We start from the raw sequence: 18,447 nt of genomic DNA on the forward strand, positions 1-18,447 counted from the left end.
AATATTTGTAGTTTTAAAACTGGTTTTCAGCTAAGATTGTTACATGTGACTCTTTTAAGACATAAAATTGCAGTCCTAACTTTATTAAGAATGTATAAAAGGGACAGCTAGTGGACTGAGAGCCAGACCTAGAGACGGGAGATCCTAAGTTCAAATCTGGCCTCAGACACTTCCCAGCTGTGTGACCCTGGGCAAGTTACTTAACCCTCATTGCCTAGCCCTTACCACTCTTCTTCCTTGGAGCCAAGACAGAAGGTAAGGGTTCAAAACAAAACAAAACAAAACAAAAAAAAGAATGTATAAAAGACGTCAACTAGGTGGCTCCATGGATTGAGAGCCAGACCTAGAGATAAAGAGGGCTTGTGTTCAAAATTGCCCTCAGATACTTTTTAGCTGTATGACCTTGGGCAACCTTCACTGCCTAGTTCTTGTAGCAGTTCTGCCTCGGAACCAAATACAGTATTAATTCTAAGATGGAAAGAAATGGTTAAAAAAAAAAACTAAACTAAAAATTAAAAGAATGTATTATAATCCCTTTTCTTTTCTCCTTCAGATTTCACCAAATTTTGAATGATTTTGACATAATGACAGCAGAAGATTCCGCTACAACAATGAGCAACGATTCCACCAATGTGTCGGCCGCCAAAGCTCCCGAAGGGATAGCCGGGGCGCCTAATGAGGCTGCCCTGCTGGCTCTCATGGAGCGTACGGGCTATAGTATGATACAGGAGAATGGTCAGCGCAAGTACGGCGGTCCTCCCCCAGGCTGGGAGGGGCTGCACCCCCCACGCGGCTGCGAGGTCTTCGTCGGGAAGATCCCCCGAGACGTGTACGAAGACGAGCTGGTGCCGGTGTTTGAGTCCGTCGGGCGTATCTACGAGATGCGATTGATGATGGACTTTGATGGGAAGAACCGCGGCTACGCTTTCGTCATGTACACTCACAAGCACGAGGCCAAGCGGGCCGTGAGGGAACTGAACAATTATGAAATCAGACCGGGTCGACTTCTCGGGGTCTGCTGCAGTGTGGACAACTGCCGGCTGTTCATCGGCGGCATCCCCAAGATGAAGAAGAGAGAGGAGATCCTGGAAGAGATCTCGAAGGTGACCGAAGGGGTTCTCGACGTGATCGTGTACGCGAGTGCCGCGGACAAGATGAAGAACAGAGGGTTTGCCTTCGTCGAGTACGAGAGCCACCGGGCGGCGGCCATGGCCAGGAGGAAGCTCATGCCTGGAAGGATCCAGCTGTGGGGGCACCAGATCGCGGTGGACTGGGCAGAGCCAGAGATAGATGTTGACGAAGATGTCATGGAGACCGTTAAGATCCTGTACGTGAGGAACCTGATGATCGAAACCACCGAGGAGACGATCAAAAAGAGCTTTGGCCAGTTTAATCCTGGGTGTGTAGAACGAGTCAAAAAGATCCGAGATTATGCATTTGTTCACTTCACCAGCCGGGAAGACGCCGTGCATGCCATGAACAGCCTCAATGGCACCGAACTTGAAGGCTCGTGTCTTGAGGTTACTTTGGCCAAACCGGTAGACAAAGAGCAATACACACGCTATCAGAAGGCGGCCAAAGGAAGCGTGGCAGCAGAAGTCACACCCCAGCAGCCTAACTATGTTTACTCGTGCGATCCCTATACCTTGGCCTACTATAGCTATCCCTACAATGCTCTCATTGGGCCCAACAGAGATTATTTTGTGAAAGGTAAGTTAGCTCTTTGGGGCATTTTTATTTATTAACCCAAGGAATCATTCATTGCATTCCCTTAATCATCACTTTCTAGCCCATCAATTTGCTTCAATTGTATGTTGTAATATGCATGGAGTGCTTTTTTTCAAAATATACTAATTTTGATCAATCTCTGTCAGAACTTAAGCCGTCTTCATCTGCCTTAGTAGTCATTATAAAGCATAGAACTCATTACTGTCAGCTTAGAAAGTAAAATTAAGAGTTGAAAGGGACTCAAAGGGAATTTAGTGTAACCCTCCATTTTTATAGGTTGAAAAATTGAGACCCAGAAAGATTAAATGATCTGCCCAGAATTAAACAGATTTTAAGCCCATGTTCTGTGACTCCAGAGCCAATCCATTGTGTCATGTTGCCTGTATTCATTTTTACATGATACTTTACAGAAGGCTTTACCAAGCATCATTAAATTTGATTCTCACAACACAATCATATATAGAGTAGGTAATTCAGGTATTATCATTCTACATAATAGATGGAGAAACTGAGGCTAAGAAAGATCAAATGACTTCTTCGAGTCCACAGAGCTAGTTAGTGGAGCCAGGAGTTTAACCCAAATTTGAAATCACATTTTTGCTTCATTCCTTAGGATGTCATATCCCAAGTCTACCAGATACTCCATGCCTGTAGATTTGGTTGCCTAGATTTCTCCAATTTGTAAGATAGAAGTCTTAAAGGTGCTGAGTTTTAATGGGCATCTCAATGATGGAAATGTCATACATTGACATGGTATATTCTTAATAGGCCAAGAGTTGTGACTATATAGATAGAATATATGAATGAGAGAGACAGCCAGACCCCAAAATCTTAGTGCAGTTGTAAGCTTCAGTAGCTTTAAATGGCACTAAAACACATTGTATTTACTTTTCAGGTTGATTGAAAAATTATTTATATAGTAATTTCACTCAGGAATAGGAAGTTCTTTTGGGCATCTGTAATACTTCATTGAAAGTAGAAGGTTTTAGCACAGGCAATTTTGACTCTTTTTGTAAATAGCCAAATGTCAGGATACTTGGAGTCTTCAGATTTGTGAAGCTCTGCCTCCTGGCACTGTCACTCGTGATTATTCATCCCAGTTTTGTGTTGTTTCTATAAGCAGGGAGCGTAAGAGGCCGAGGGCGAGGTGCAGCTGGCAACAGAGCACCGGGCCCTAGGGGATCTTACCTCGGGGGATACTCTGCAGGCCGTGGCATATATAGCCGATATCATGAAGGGAAAGGAAAGCAGCAAGAAAAAGGATATGAGCTTGTACCGAATTTGGAATTATCTGCTGTCAATCCAGTTCCTATTAAACCCGGTACAGGTCAGTATAAATCTGAAGGATGGGCCATGTCCATTCAGCCAAAACCACAGACTTCTCTTTAAATTGAACCTAAGCCTTTCTTAGGCTTGGATATAGGCAAATAGGTGCCTTTTGGGTTTCTTAGATATAGTCAACAGAGGTAGATGCTTCAGCTCTTTTGTGTTTCCCAGTATTGGATAACCTGATGGACTCACCAATGGTGAGACCTTTTGCCCTCTGTGGAGAGAGACTGGACAGAGTTGATTGGGCTGTATGTGACCAAGGGAAATTCCTTTCTCTCCTGTGACACTTTAAATCTGCTAGAAGAGTTGGTAGAGAGGGTGGAAGCTCTTACTTCAGTAGTCAGGGCCTCCACCTCTCCTTTGTAATTATGGCCTTAATGAATTAGCGATCTAGAAATGTCATGGAAGTGAAATATTAGACACTACAATTTCTGCGTCACCATCTAATAAGTGTCAGCCTTAGTTACAACACCCCCTTCTTTTAAGTCCAGCCAAGTAGTGAGGATACAGGTAAAAAGTCAAGCCAGTGGATCCCAATAAACACTGCCAACTCCTCAGGAGCTCCATGACATTGTTTCTCAAATAGTCCTCAGTTTTTGTGACTTATTAATCAACTACCCTCTGCAGAGCTGGGCATTGGGTGCTGTGGAAAATTCAAGGGAAAGAGAAAACATCAACATCACTGCCCCCTCAAGAAGCTTACACTCCAAGTGAATATAGGAAAAACATCAGTACAATACATCCACCACAGATATGTACGTGTGTGTGTGTCTATACACGCACGTGTGTATACACACACACACACACACACACACACACGTCTTTGTCAATGATTTGGTGTTAGTAGCAGAGTTACTCCATATTTCTGTTTGATGCCCTACTTGGCTCACCAAGTGTAAACTGAAGATTGCTTGAGAGGATTATTTTCACTAAAGGATTTACCCTCAAAAGGGTAAACACCTTTCATATCTAATCCATCCATGGCTCAGAATTCTACAAACTTTACCCAAATATGATAGAACCAAAGGAGACCATTGCATTTTGGTTAGAGTCTTGGATTGGCCCATAAAAGAAGAAAGTATTTGCCTAATTCCAGAGGTTCTCTTTAAAGAGATATAAAGGTAATTTGTTGTACACAAGATCCTTTCTGCGAACAGAGAGCTTCTCTGACCAGATCTCCATCTAAATATCATTCACGTTGTGAAGCAAGTGTTAAACTAAACCTTTCATGTAAGGATTCTCCTGTCTCTCCTCCGTGTGCATGAAACTGACCCAGGTTTCACAAGTTCTGTCTTCTACTTCCTGGGAAGGAGATTCCTGCTTATAATTGGCAAAAATGTAATGGTCTATGACAGAAAAGATAAAATGATAGATAGATAGATAGATAGATAGATAGATAGATAGATAGATAGATAGATAGATAGATAGATAGATAGATAGATAGATAGATGGATAGATAGATGGATAGATGGATAGATACATGGATGGATAGATGAATGGATAGAGAGATATAGTATAGCCTTCAGCTGCATAAAATAATGTTCAGAGTCCTGCAGAAGAAATTGCAGTGAACTGATAACTAAAAAGGTCCCAAGTAAACTATTTAAAGTCCTGGGTAGCCTTAGTTTTCTCTCATCTTCTGTGCTTCTTTTTATCAAGAAAAGCATTTTGTATTTTAAAAGGTGTGCTCTCTATGTGTTCTGCCTGTCCATCTTAGAAAAGATGGCATTCAAGCCAGGGCTCTTCTTTTCTCCCCTCTTAAGACTAATCACCTTCATTAGGGATCTGGAAATGATAAAGATGAGCAGAATTGCCTAATAAAAGGTGAGCTAGTTAACTGCCAACATCTAATTTGGGGGCAAGGCTTGATGAAAGAATTTAGTATCTTGTGAAAGATGAATGTCTTTAATGGCATAGCATGACCTCTTGATGATTCTCCAGTTTTCAATAATATGAAAGGGAAACAGAGCCTTTAGAGTTATAAGTTCTTTCAGAGTAGTTTCCCCTTTCTTTCTCCCTCAGTGACTAACCTTTGAACACTTCCTTGAACTCCTTTGTCTATCACTCCATTCATTTTAACAGCTTGAGGCACTGCATAGCTCTTTATCATTTTGTGTGTATGTGTGTAGATAAGTAGAAGCAAATTCTAGCAAATTATATATAAATTACAAATTTCTTTGCTTTAGTAAAATTCATATTCTTTTTAAAAATCAATTTATATCTTAAACACTTTTATAATTGGGAAAATAATCATTCATAGAAAATAACTTCTTCATCTATACATTTCAACTCCCTATACTATACTGTAGTCTCCACCAAGCTAGGGGCAGGGTGTTTTCTTATTGTCTCCTCACAGGGTTCCACCAAGTAAACATTCAGGAAATATTGCTAGCTTTCTGAAACTTTGATTGAAATACCTTTATCTTTACACCCAATAAAAAGACTTGTGAGTTGGGTGATTCATTCAGAAAGCATCATGAAATCATTGCCTAAAAGATTACTATATTTTAATGCTACACATTGTATTTCAGTAGTCTAGATTAAATATCAAAGGTAGAGCTAAGAACATGAATCTTTTCCTCTAAGTTTTGTCATGAAACCCTATCCTTTCTTGCCTCTTAAAAGACAATGAAGCCAAGAAAGGCTGCAGGTCTACTGGTGATAAAGTGATAATGAAGGTGGCTGCTCACTCTTCTAATGTCTAGTCTAGATCTCAAGATCTTGGCCAGTTTCCAATTTAGACCCTATTTCGTTAGAACGTAGGAGGCCCCCTCCTACTATAGAGATGAAGGAAATTACTCCATATTGAACGTTATTATTTAGATGGATCATTTCTCAGCTTGTGGGAACTTCTAGCTGGGTGTTTGATTTTGCCCCATAGAACAAGTCTATTAATCTTAATCAGTTTGGTTTTCCCCGTTCCTAATCTTGTTCTAGTGGCAATCCCTGCTATTGGGGCCCAGTATTCCATGTTTCAGGCTGCCCCTGCTCCCAAGATGCTGGAAGATGGCAAAATCCATACAATGGAACATATGATCAACCCCATAGCAGTACAACCAGACCCAGCCAGTGCTGCTGCTGCTGCTGCCGCTGCTGCTGCTGCCGCCGTCATGCCTGCTGTTTCCACGCCTCCGCCTTTCCAGGTAAGGTTCTTATTCTTATGTCTTGGAAATTTGTGGGACATGTATTTCCTTCCGCTATTTCTTTGTGTATTGTTAGGTACTGAGTTCCTTATGTGCCCAGAACTCTGTGGCCCACAATAAGGTAAAGTCAGCCATATTAATTTTAAACACAGGTTCCTGGTGTTAGGAGACTGTCACTACTATAGGAAGCATTGATAGATATACTGAATAATAGCTTTAATATTAAGACTTATTTTTTGGCAGGCAAATATTTGGTATTCCAAATTTTACTGGAGGGGAAGAAAGGGGAAGGGGTAGTCAAGGGAAAGAAGGAAGATTTCTGAAACACCTGTTCTGTGCCAGGTACTGTACTAAGCATTTTTTACAAATATCTCATTTAATCCTCACAACAACCTTGTATGGTAGGTACTATTATCATGTCCATTTTATAGACTAAGGCAGTCAGAAATTATAAGTGATTTACTCCACATAATTAATAAGTGCCTGAGGCTAGATTTGAATGCAAGTTGTCATGACTCCAGGCATAGTTCTCTATCCAATATACCAGACAGATAATCATATCTACCAGGAACTATGGGTCTCGAGGGCTCCTGTGATCCAAGAAACTGCCCCCAAATTGCGGGATATTTCTTTTTCTCTTGGGTATGTGATCTCCTAGGAAGGGAAGTCTTAGTTTAATTTCCTTTTGTTTAACCACTGTTAGTAAGGTTTCCTCCTTTTCTTAGTATCCCGTTACTTTCCATCTCAGACCTAAGTTGTGATTTCATTGGTGGAGGGAATTAAAAAGCTATTTTTTGACAATACTAATCTGAAATTTAGTCTTTGAGAACTTCTGGACCATTTTGAGGTTGTGTATCCAAAGTCAAATAGTCAGTGTGTGTAAGAGGTAGACTTGAATCCAGGCCTTCTTGCCATGAGACTCATTCTCTAACCATTATGCCCAACCTTTTGCTTAGTTTTTCTAAACTAGGCTATGAAAGTTGTTTCTATTACAAATGAGGAGCCCTGAGAATACCAAAATAGGAATTTGTGTGAAGAGAGGAAGAATATAAGGAGACAGCATGCATTTATTAATTCAACAAGTATTTGACTTAATATTTAACCTAAAGAGTTACTAGATCTCTAACACTGCCTGTGTGATTTTGGTTTATGACAAATGAGAAAACTGAAGAGAGAGGTTTAGAGATTGAATTCACACAACTCGTTAGTGGCCGAGCCAGGATCTCTATAGACTTCTGGTCCAGAATGTTCCCCTGGTTCTTTTTTTATGATGGAATGCACACAGAGGCAGCTGGTGGCACAATGGCTAGAGCACTGGGCCTTGAATTCAAGAACTGTTGAAATCTGGCCTCAGATACTAGCTGCAGGAAGGAAGTCACTTGATTCTTCTTTGTCCTTAGCTTCTTCAACTAAAACGGGAACAACTGTAATACCTACCTCCCAGGGTTGTCATGGAGATCAAATGAGATTAAACCACGCAGAGGTTTTGGGGGAAGAGGGAATGCTGGCAAATTCTAGACAGTTGGAAGCACAGTCAGAAAGTAAACAAAGAATGACCAAACTGGATCAATTCCTAAAATCCAGGACTTAAAAGGAACTCCTCAATCAGAGAAGGGGGTGGGGGGTCTACATGAAGTTAGACATGTTCCAGGATGAAAAGGCAGCAGATTCATGGTGGCAAAGTCTGAAATGTCAGAAGCACCTATGGGAAAGATTAGGTATTCAAGGTTAACAAATAGTTAAATGAACAGATTTGGTCTGTCCTAGTTCATTCCATCTTTTTCTTTTAGAGGGATTACCTAAGTCAATCTTCCAAATGTAGGTAGGAGAAAGATGGCTTAGAGGTAGAACTGGAAAATCAGTTTATAGATTAAAAATCAATGGTGGATGGAGCTAGATCCTGGTGGAGCTGGTCTCATCAAAGCAACCATCATCCACACAGTGACTACCCTAGTTGGATCTCTCATCACTTCTTAGTCAAACTATTTTAATACCCTTTTCATTGTTCTTCCTCCTTCTGGTGTCTCCTTTCCCCAGCAAATCTTTCACACCACTGTCAAAATAATGTACCTATGGCCCAGATCTGGCTAGCCATGGTCCTCTTGCTCACAAATTTTGAATGACTATTATAGCCTCAAGGAAAAAATGAACTATTCATTCAGCCTGTCAGTTAATGCCATCACAATTTGGTACTAACTAACATTCCAGGATTATGCCACATAATTCTTCATGAACTCGGTGTTAGCCAAACTGGACTTTTCCCTTGTCCTCTGAACTCAGCTTTCCCTCTCTTTACACAGGCTTTCTCCCATACCTGGTATGCATTCCATCTTCTCTTTGAAGCTTTCTGCAGAGCTCTTAAGCCACCTCTTACGCATAGCCATTTCTGATTTCCCCAGTTTCTAATGTTCCCTCCTCCCCAGAGTTACCTTGTATTTGCTTATCAGCAGATGAATTAATTTCCCTCAAAAATAAGCTACTTGAGGACAGACCTTTCTTTAGCTGGCACTTAGTAAATATTTGTCAAATCTATCCTGACATTGAGGTGTCCTGTGGGTGAAGAGGATGCCCAGTTGCGGATGTCCAGCAGGAATTTGGAAGGGTAGGATTATTAATAATTAGTATTGTACTTTAAAGTTTGGACATGTATTATCTCCTTTAGTCCTTGCAACAGGCCTATGAAATAGATGCTATTCTTATCCTCATTTTACAGATGAGGAAACTGAGGCTGAGATAGATTGAGTGTCAGAGCCTTACAGCTAGAAAGTATCCGAGGCAAAATTTAAAGTCAGGTCTTCTTGATTCCAAGCCCCCAGCATTCCATTCACCATGTTACTAAAGGAGTGGTTTATGAGCCTTTAGAAAGGTAAGCAATAATAACTAAAAGTTAGCTTGGCCTTATAAAGCACAGATCATTCCAGACTAACTGGATTTTTTTTTTTTTTGACAAGAGTAGTGACAGCATCTGTCATGGAAGAATAGTATAGATGTGGTATCCCTAGATTTCAGCCAACTTTAATGGTCACTCATCATTCAGTCAAGTAACATTTATTAATGATTTACTATGTAACAGGCACTGTCCCAAATGCTAGGGATACAAAAAGAAGCAAAAGACAGCTCTTTCCTCCAGTTCTCCACCAAAGAGGGAAACAGCATACAAATAAGTATATACAAAGCAAACTAGAACCCCAGATTAATGGGAAATAATTAACAGAGGGAAGGCACTGGAATTTAGATGGAGTGAGGAAGGTAGGGTTTTAGTTGATACTTAAAGGAAGCCAGGAGTCAGTAGTTAGTACAGAGGAAAGAGAGTGCTCCAGTCATGGGGGACAGCCAAATAGAATGCAAAAAAAATGTTGCGTCTTGTTAGTGGACCAACCAAGAGGCCAGTGTCATGATATCTTAAGAGTATGCAATGTGGAGTATGCAATGTGTAGATGATTGGAAAAGTAGGAGGAGAGTAGATTATTAAGAGCTTGGGATGCCAAACAGAGCATTTTGTATTTGATTCCAGAGGCAATAGGAAGCCCCTCGAGTAGAGGATGAGGCATGATGGGAACTGCACTTTAGGAAAAATACTTTAATTGCTGAATGAAGGGTCGTTTGGAATGAGGAGGAACTTGATATACTTATGGAAAGTTGTATACTTAAATGATGGTCCTAGTAGAATTTTTAAGAGCAAAAAACCCCAAACTGATCATTAAATTGTTGATACCATCTTCAAAGAAGACCAGTAGGTGGATTATCCCATTATTTTTGTTGCAATGAAGTCATAGGAACATGTGGCATGAAGTTTCGATGTATAACTAATATATTGAATGGACAGAATCCAAACCCCCCCCCAAAGATCTTAAGCTAGATAAATAAAAACTGAATAATGTGAAATGTGATAAAAGACAAATGCAATGTTGTTGGCTTCAAAAAAATCACTTTCACAAATATAGGATGGAAATGAGGGTTAACAAGTCAGAAGTTTCAATGCAAAAGATCTGAGAGTTGCAATGGACTCAGAATGAGTGTGTGTGGTTTTGCAGCTAAGAATTAATGTTATGCCAGACTTCATTAAGGGAAGCACAATGTCTAAAATGAGGGTCATATCAATTTCTTATCCTTCAGTTCTAGGCAACATATTTTAGAGAAAAAAAAATTTTTAATTAGAACATGTACAGAAGACAGCAACCAACATGGTGCAAAGACCGAAGAATGTGTCTTATGAGGATTGATGGAATGAATTGGAGATATTTTACATGGAGAAGAGAAGACTTAGAGCAGATATATAACCCCTGCCTTCAAGTATTTGAAGATCCATCCTGTGGAAGAGAAGCTAGACTTCTTCTCTTTGACCCTATAGGGAAGAACTGAGGGCAGAGCTGAAAGTTGCCAAAAGGTGGATTTAATCTTGATATTTAAAAAAACAAAACAACCTTCATCAAATTAGAGCTGTCCAAAAGTGAAATGGGACGCCTGAGAAGATAGTGGACCTTCTGTTCACTGAAGGACTTCTCAGAGGTGGGATGAACAAGTATTGAAGGAATTGTAGAAGTGATTAATGATTAATGATAGGTACAAATTGGACCGGATGAACTATGAAACCCTCTCTATTAAGTTCTGTGTTTTTGTTTTATCTACTTCAAAACCTTAGCAAAGTGTTGATTCCTTGGACCATCAAATTTGGAACTGGAAGGGAGACTTATCGATTATAGTGGGCAGTTACTCCCAAACTTGTAGTCTATAAAATCTGGATGGAAGGGGCAGATAAATCATTTGTATTGGGGGATGCTATCAGCTACCGGGTGAGAACCTATATATTTTTTTAACCTTAAAGAAGGATCCTCATACTTAAAAAGTTTTACATCATCATGTCTTTTTGCAAAATGTCTCTGGCATAACAAGTGTTAGAAACGCTATGTCTGTACCTCACGGAGTGTATATTTACTTCCATTTACCAACAGAAAGATGGTGTTTCTGGTGATGACTTTCTAAATGTCTTCTAACGTACAGTTGCTTCAGTATATAATCGAATATGTATCCCTAAAATGTTAACACTATGTAAAATCATAGAATTAAAAAACACAGCCTATAGGGGAAATGAGGGATAGAGGTGCAGCACAGCACTCAAAAAACTTCGCCAATGACACAGTAAGAAGGGGGGAAAAAGACAGAAACCAAATAAAAATGATGTACAATTGTATACGTGTTAAATGGTGAAGAAATGTGTAAGTGTTATAAGAAATAGTGACCGTGCCCATAGCCTGAGGCTATTGCTTGGCTTTTTTGCTGACAAAAGTTGAAAGGTCAAGGCAAGAGAGCAGACTAAAACTCCTGGACCACGGTAGAAGCTGGGGGAAATGACAGCCTTCTTCTGATTACAGCTCCTCCTGCACCAGATGATAGACAACACATATGGCACTTTACTTTGAAAAATGCTTGAAATTTGATAATGGAAATGGGTCAGAAGGATTGAGGTATTGTGAGGCAGCACAGATTTCTATAATCTCAACACATATGCAAAAGAGAAATTCATATTATACTTGAATTGTTCCCTAATTATTGTCACATTGAATATGCATTTTTTAAAATAAGCATCATTGTGGAACTGAATATACATTTTAAAAGTTGTTGCAAATGTGCGTAGTGGTTTATCACAAACCAAAACCATTTAATATCCATGTTAAAAGTTTTTTGATTCTTATTAGAAGTTTCTCTCTTTCTGTTTCTCTGTATCTACATGATATAAACACACATAGTAAAACCTTTAAAACAGGTCTTAAAGCACTGCAGTAATATAGGTATCATATACATAGTATCTGTCTCTCTAGATTCACTATATCTGTATTTATAGATACAATATGTACGATATTTTATTGAGTATATACACATGTATATATGCATGCATTGTTTATATGCAATATATAATATAAGCATACACAATATTCTACTACAACGCTTTGTGGTATAGTAGAATATTGTTTTTTAGAATATTTATTTTTAGAATATTTGTGTTTTAAAGATTTAAATTTTTAATGGAGTGCTTATAAAATACAATAAGAATATTGGTCCCTAGAATTTATGAAATGCATCAACTTTGATACATATTCTATATCTCCTCATTCAATACTCTGTCTTCCAGATGAAGAGAATCAGCCCAGGAAGTGACTTGCCCAAGGTCCCACAATTTATAAATTAACAGAAGGAAAAAAAAATCCAAAACAAAATATTCAAAGCCAGCTTTTTTACTGGAAATCCACTGCTCTATTCACTCCATTTTGGTTTTGTTTCTACTCCCAGTGCCACAGACCTGTTCACAATCACAATTAAATCAAGATCTTTTTTTTTTTCTTCCCTCCACATTCTTTAGGGACGCCCGATAACTCCAGTCTACACAGTGGCTCCAAACGTTCAGAGAATTCCTGCAGCTGGGATTTATGGTGCCAGTTATGTCCCCTTCGCTGCTCCTGCCTCAGCCACATTAGCCACAATACAGAAGAGCGCCGCAGCCGCAGCTGCCGTTTATGGAGGTTATGGTGGCTATATACCTCAGCCATTCCCTACTGCTACCATTCAGGTTCCCATACATGATGTCTACCAGACATACTGAGATTGGTAAGGGGGGGTCATGAAAACAAACAGAAAACCACTGAAGGAACACTTTACTATTTATGAAGAAAGAACCTACTGTAGAAGAGCACGCTTGAACTTTTAGTAAATATATATATATATATATATAAAAACCCTAAAAGTGAAGAATGTATCAGATATTAATGTTGAAATATTTTATACTCATGAAGTCACTAGTTTTTGTGACTGTTAAGGTGAATGCGCCTGTATGCCTACATTTCTCAGAGAGTTTCACTTGCTATGCCTTAATATCACCCATTACTTAATGTGTATACAATAGTATGTTTATAAAGGTTTTTTTAGCAATTATATTTTCGGTATGAAGGTTATTTTCTTAACTTCTGCACTCCAGAGATGTTTATTTTGTAGTGCCTTTAATAAATATACTGACTATATGTTAAGAAGAACATCCATGCAGCTAGGTAATATTTTGAAAATATGTATTCGATATTTAAAGATACAAAAAAAGGTAGTGCTATTTAAAAAAACAAAACAAAACAACCCTGAGTACCTTATTTAAAAATAATCCTGGAAAGTGCAATTTTAAGATGAGTGAAGCCACTGTGTTTGTGCCGGCCAATGGAGTGATGGAGCCATCTAGGACACATTCTCTTTCTGACAAGAATTGAAACATTCAGACTCTCCTTCATCGAGGAAGAAGTGGTCTGAGATTTCTGAGAGGTCTCTTAGATTTCTGCCTCTCCCACTCACTGTTGCTCTTCCTCATTTTCCATTAACCTTCATCCTCCAAATGGGACAATATGGATGTTTGGTGAGGGAGTTGTTAGAAACAAAGAAGAAATTGCTTACTATTCCACTCGGCTACTTTTTTGATGGTATCTTTTTATCTGTGCTTTGGTGCTCGCCTTCAAAGCATGTGCTAAATGAAGCAGGACTTAGAGAGCCTGCAAGAGAGTGCCTTTACCTAGCTTATTCATCATCCAGGCCAAAATTGAATTTCTTTTTTTCTTTTTTCCTTAAACCTTTCCTTTTTGTCTTAGTATCAGTAAGACCGAAGGACAAGGATTAGGCAATGGGGCTTAAGTGATTTGCTCGGAGTCACACAGCTAGGAAGTATGTGAGGCCAGATTTGAACCCAGGTCCCTCCTGACTCCAGGCCTGGTGCTCTATCCACTGTGCCACCTGGCTGCCCATTGAATTTCCTTTCTAATTCTCTTGAATTTTCATTGTTTTTGAAGTGTAAGTTGTAGTGACAGAGAATGTGCATTTTAATTGTAGACAGGGTCCAAAAGAGTTCTTGTCAGCAGGAAGTTCTGCTTTATCTACTTGCCATCTCATGATCATGTTTCATTGTAAAATTTCTGCTGTAGCTGGAAATGTTAGGAATACTATGCTTGTAAAATGGGTCTTTTCGCCATTCACTGTGCACAAGTAACTTAGGTGAATTAAGTTTGGGAGAGCAGATCCCGGAAGAGGAGAAACATGTAGGAGTTTTAAAAGTATATTGATACCTTCTACTCTACATTTTTAAAGTTGTTTTATGTTGCAAGAGTGTATGGTGTGGGTTTTGCCACAAAATGAAACCATCTTATTTCAATGTTATTAATAAGGTTGATAGTTTTTTTTTTCTGTTGCTATTAGGAAGTAACTATATTATTGCAGTGTTTTGTGGCCTGTTTAAAGGCTTTTATTTAGCAGACTGAATGTAAAATACAGTAAATGTTGATTCTCACCCACTTTATGACTGCATCAGCTATGACGAGGAAATTGAAGAAAGTGAGGTGTGCAATAGGTAAAGAATATGCAGTTGTGTTTTTATGTCATGTTGTAGATCCATCAGATCTTTCCACCCATGGAATTTTTGCTCATGGAAATATAAAATTTCTGTGTGTGGACAGAAAGCAGGATCACTCCCTTAGAAAAATATTTTAGATTTTGTTTAAAAATATAAATTAAGAGATTCCCAAATGCCTATTTTCTCATCTTCTGATGAGAAGGGTTTTTTTATATATAAATGATATTTATTTAACTATTCTATAAAATTATTGAGTGCCAGGAGAGGCCTTTATACACTCTTAACATTCTTTTCCATGATTTTAAAACAACACTGAGAGAATAGAGCAGTTGTGCAATGTTCTAAAAAAACCTATCTTGAAACCTGCATCCAGACTCTAGCCTATTAGGATAAATAATGTATTGAATTTTTATTTGGGCCAGGTCTTCATCCTATGAAACAGAAAGAAATATTCTCTTTCATTGCCAATGGTAGAGAATTACTTTGGAGCTGTTTTTTTTTAATAGGATGAGATTCTGCCACCTTGTTCTTACTGTATTTTACATGTGCCTGTAAATTAAGTGCAAAAAAAAAGAAGATATTTTATCATGGCAGATACCAAACTACCTTAAAACTGATGTTTGTCACATAGCCAGTTAAATATCAATGAGCCTTTTATCTCTTCTGGTCTATCTGTACCTGTTGTTTCAAAACCATTTCATGTACACTACTGAGACAAGTCTATAACTTGAAATGTGAAGTTTTGGGATTTGTTTTTTTGTTTTTGTTTTGTTTTTAGGTTAAGGACAAACTAGACCAAAAAGGTTGGCCTGACCTATTTTTGAATGTGGGATTAGTTTAGTTATTATCTTTACTCTTTGTATTTTGGAAAGCCTTTAAGTTTATTTAGTTCTTGCTCCTTTTATAGAACATTCTTAGGATGTAGTTAATAAAGCATTCTTTAAAGAAATTTTTGCTGTTTCATTTCAAATTCTGGATTTCAATCTTAATAAAAGATGCTACATTTACACACATCCAAAAACAATTTACACGAAATTAGGAAACTACTTTAGGAAGAATGATTCAATAACTTTGGTTTTGCCAGTTTGGGAAATAAAAGTGGAACTTAATCTCGGTTTGGAAATCTAATTGAAGTTGGTGTGCTTAGCTAAAATGCATGTTATCTACATCTTTACCTGATCTCTCTTCATGTTTAGTGAATGGTTTAAGTGATTAATGTTTGCAGAGCATTGTGCTATACTAGAGAGAAAGTTTAGATTAACAGACCCTATCTAGGAGGGGATCAGAAAGTAGAAACAAAACCATAAATAATCATTACGTGTTTAATATGGTTACGAGGCTCAAAACAATACTATATGAAATCTGATAGGAAAGACATTTCCATCTGGAGCCATCAGGGAAGGCTTCATGAGCAATGTAGCCTTGGAGTTGTATTTTTAAAAGATTAGGAGGGATTAAATAGAAGACTGAAAAGACATTCTAGCCATGGGGGCACGATTCAGAGCAGAAATATGGACCATGAAGGCAAAACACAATAGAACAATTTGACCAGAATGTAAAGTGCACCAAGTAGATTAAAGGCAGGAGGGGACAAAGGGGCAAAGGGACCAAATTTATGCATAATGAAGCTAATTCTGGCAGGACTATAAGATGAACTAGAGGAGGGGAGATCCACCTGGAGTCTTGCAATTATTCAGGTGTATCTATAAAGCATGGTAAATGGAGAGTTGATGCAGACCTGGAATCCAATTAGTCACTGGGTTCTGGCTATTCTACCTCTAAAGAATCTTTCTTTTTTTTTTCTTTTTCTTTTTTTTTTCTCCTTTCTTTTTATACTCTTGTCTTCTGTCTTAGCATTAGTTCTAAGGCAGAAGAGCAACAAGAACTAAGCAATTGGGGTTAAGTTACTTGCCTAGGATCACACAGCAAGGAAGTATCTTGAGGCCAGATCTGAACCCTCATCTTCCAAACTCCTGGCCTGGCACTCTTTATCTGCTGTAGTACCTAGCTACCCCCACAGCACCTCTTAATGAAGGTTTGAGACATCAGTGAAGGAATCTCCTATCTGGACTGGGGTTTCACTTTTTTATCTTCCCCATTCAAGAGTTTCTTTCTTCCCCCCAAAAAATGTATGAATAGAAACTAGATAAGAATCTATTGCTTCTTTAGTGGCCACATATAATCAATGCTATAAACTTTACATGAATCACAGCCTTTGAAACCAAAATCCTTCTAGTTCTCTGTTCTCAGTTGAGACATTATAAGGAAAGGTTTTAAAAACAAAGAAAGAAACAAACAAACAAAAACACCTTGCCCTTTTCCATGGAAACTGCCCTTAGGAATAATAGTATTACTGGAAAAACAAGAACATAGCCACCATCTATAAATACAAATATTCAAGTGAACATGGGATGGATTTTTTAAAACTTTTAATTATCCAGAAAACAAATGCCATATTCTAATTGACTTTGCCAGTGGACATCTAGCCACCTTAATCTTTTCATCTTTGCTGGGACTTATATCTAGCATTCCTTCCAATTTTGATCTTTTGCTCCCTTTCAACTAAATACAATACATCCACTACCAGTAGAATATTCCCAAGATACTCTGGCACTAGATGTCCTTTATAAGAGTAGAGTAATGCACCAGTACTTCCTTAGAGACGTACAAGCTCTCCTTGAGTCCCTACCAAATCCTCCAATTAACATACCAGACAGTACCATCATTTAAAAACAAACCAAAAAAAAAAAGCATTCAAAATCAGTTTAGGCTTAAAGAGGAAATTAAAGGTTATTTCGCATATGTCCTTCTTTTAATTCTTTTTTTTGTTGTTGTTGTTGCATTTTTGTGGGAATCCCATGGGATTATAGTATTATAGAATAATAGCTAGCATTTATATTGTTTTTTATGTGTCCTGCACTGTGCTAAACACTTTGCAAATATTATTTAATCCTCACAACTCTGGGAGGTAGGTGCCATTATTATCCCCATTTTACAGTCAGGAAAACTTGAGGCAGGCAAATTAAGTGACCTGCTCTGGGAGCAGCTAGATGATAGAGAGCCAGGCCTGGGTTTAAATCTAGCTTCAGATACTCCCTACTTATGTGACATTAGGCAAGTCATTTAACTCACTGCCTACCCCTTACTTCTCTTTTGCATTGGAACTGATACTTAGGGCTAATTCTAAAACAAAAGGTGTTTTTGTTTTTGTTTTTTCATTTAAGTGACTTGCCCTGGTTTATATAGCTAGTAAATATCTGGGTCTGGGCTCAAATTCAGCAGGTCCTCTTGACTTCTAGCCCTGCACTCTCTCCAATCCTCTACCTAGTGGCCTCAAAAGGACGGAAATTGTGCATTTGGCTGCAAGTTGATGTTTGTATTTTTTTCATCTAGTAGTGCCTTTAGCAAGTATGAGTGTGGCTGGCAAATATATAAACTGGACACATTTTTAAGCCAATCTCCTGGACTGACTGATGGATTACATTCAGGGTTAAGAAGTATTGTGACAGGGGCAGCTGGGTAACTCAGTGGATTGAGAGTCAGGCCTAGAGACCGGAGGTCCTAGGTTCAAATCTGGCCTCAGACACTTCTCAGCTGTGTGACCCTGGGCAAGTCACTTGACCCCCATTGCCCACCCTTACTACTCTTCTACCTAGGAGCCAATACACAGAAGTTAAGGGTTTAAAAATGTAAAAAAAAAAAAAAAAGAAGAAGAAGTAGTATTGTGACAGCAAACCAAACACTACTTACCACCTTTTAAAAAATGAACCTTTTGGGGGCACCTGGGTAGCTCAGTGGATTGAGAGCCAGGTCTAGAGACAGGTGGTTCTAGGTTCAAATCTGGCCTCAGACACTTTCCAGCTGTGTGACCCT

General features: G+C 38.6%; 1 protein-coding gene across 3 annotated transcripts; it reads left to right on the forward strand.

Moving 5' to 3' along the window:
• Window positions 1-506: 506 nt before the first annotated feature.
• On the forward strand, window positions 507-13,129 carry RBM47 (RNA binding motif protein 47). 3 transcript variants are annotated; one of them, XM_044680802.1, is made up of 4 exons: window positions 507-1,710; window positions 2,849-3,055; window positions 5,995-6,200; window positions 12,559-13,129. In XM_044680802.1, the coding sequence occupies exons 1-4, from the start codon at window positions 585-587 to the stop codon at window positions 12,796-12,798; spliced, it is 1,779 nt and encodes a 592-aa protein (XP_044536737.1). In that variant the 5' UTR covers window positions 507-584; the 3' UTR covers window positions 12,799-13,129. The 3 variants fall into 3 exon arrangements, with proteins under 3 accessions (XP_044536737.1, XP_044536738.1, XP_044536740.1); XM_044680803.1 differs by having other exon boundaries at window positions 2,852-3,055; XM_044680805.1 differs by lacking the exon at window positions 2,849-3,055.
• The last annotated feature ends 5,318 nt before the right edge of the window (window positions 13,130-18,447 follow it).

This window comes from Gracilinanus agilis, chromosome 6, assembly GCF_016433145.1.
Source record: "Gracilinanus agilis isolate LMUSP501 chromosome 6, AgileGrace, whole genome shotgun sequence".
Classification (NCBI taxonomy): domain Eukaryota; kingdom Metazoa; phylum Chordata; class Mammalia; order Didelphimorphia; family Didelphidae; genus Gracilinanus; species Gracilinanus agilis.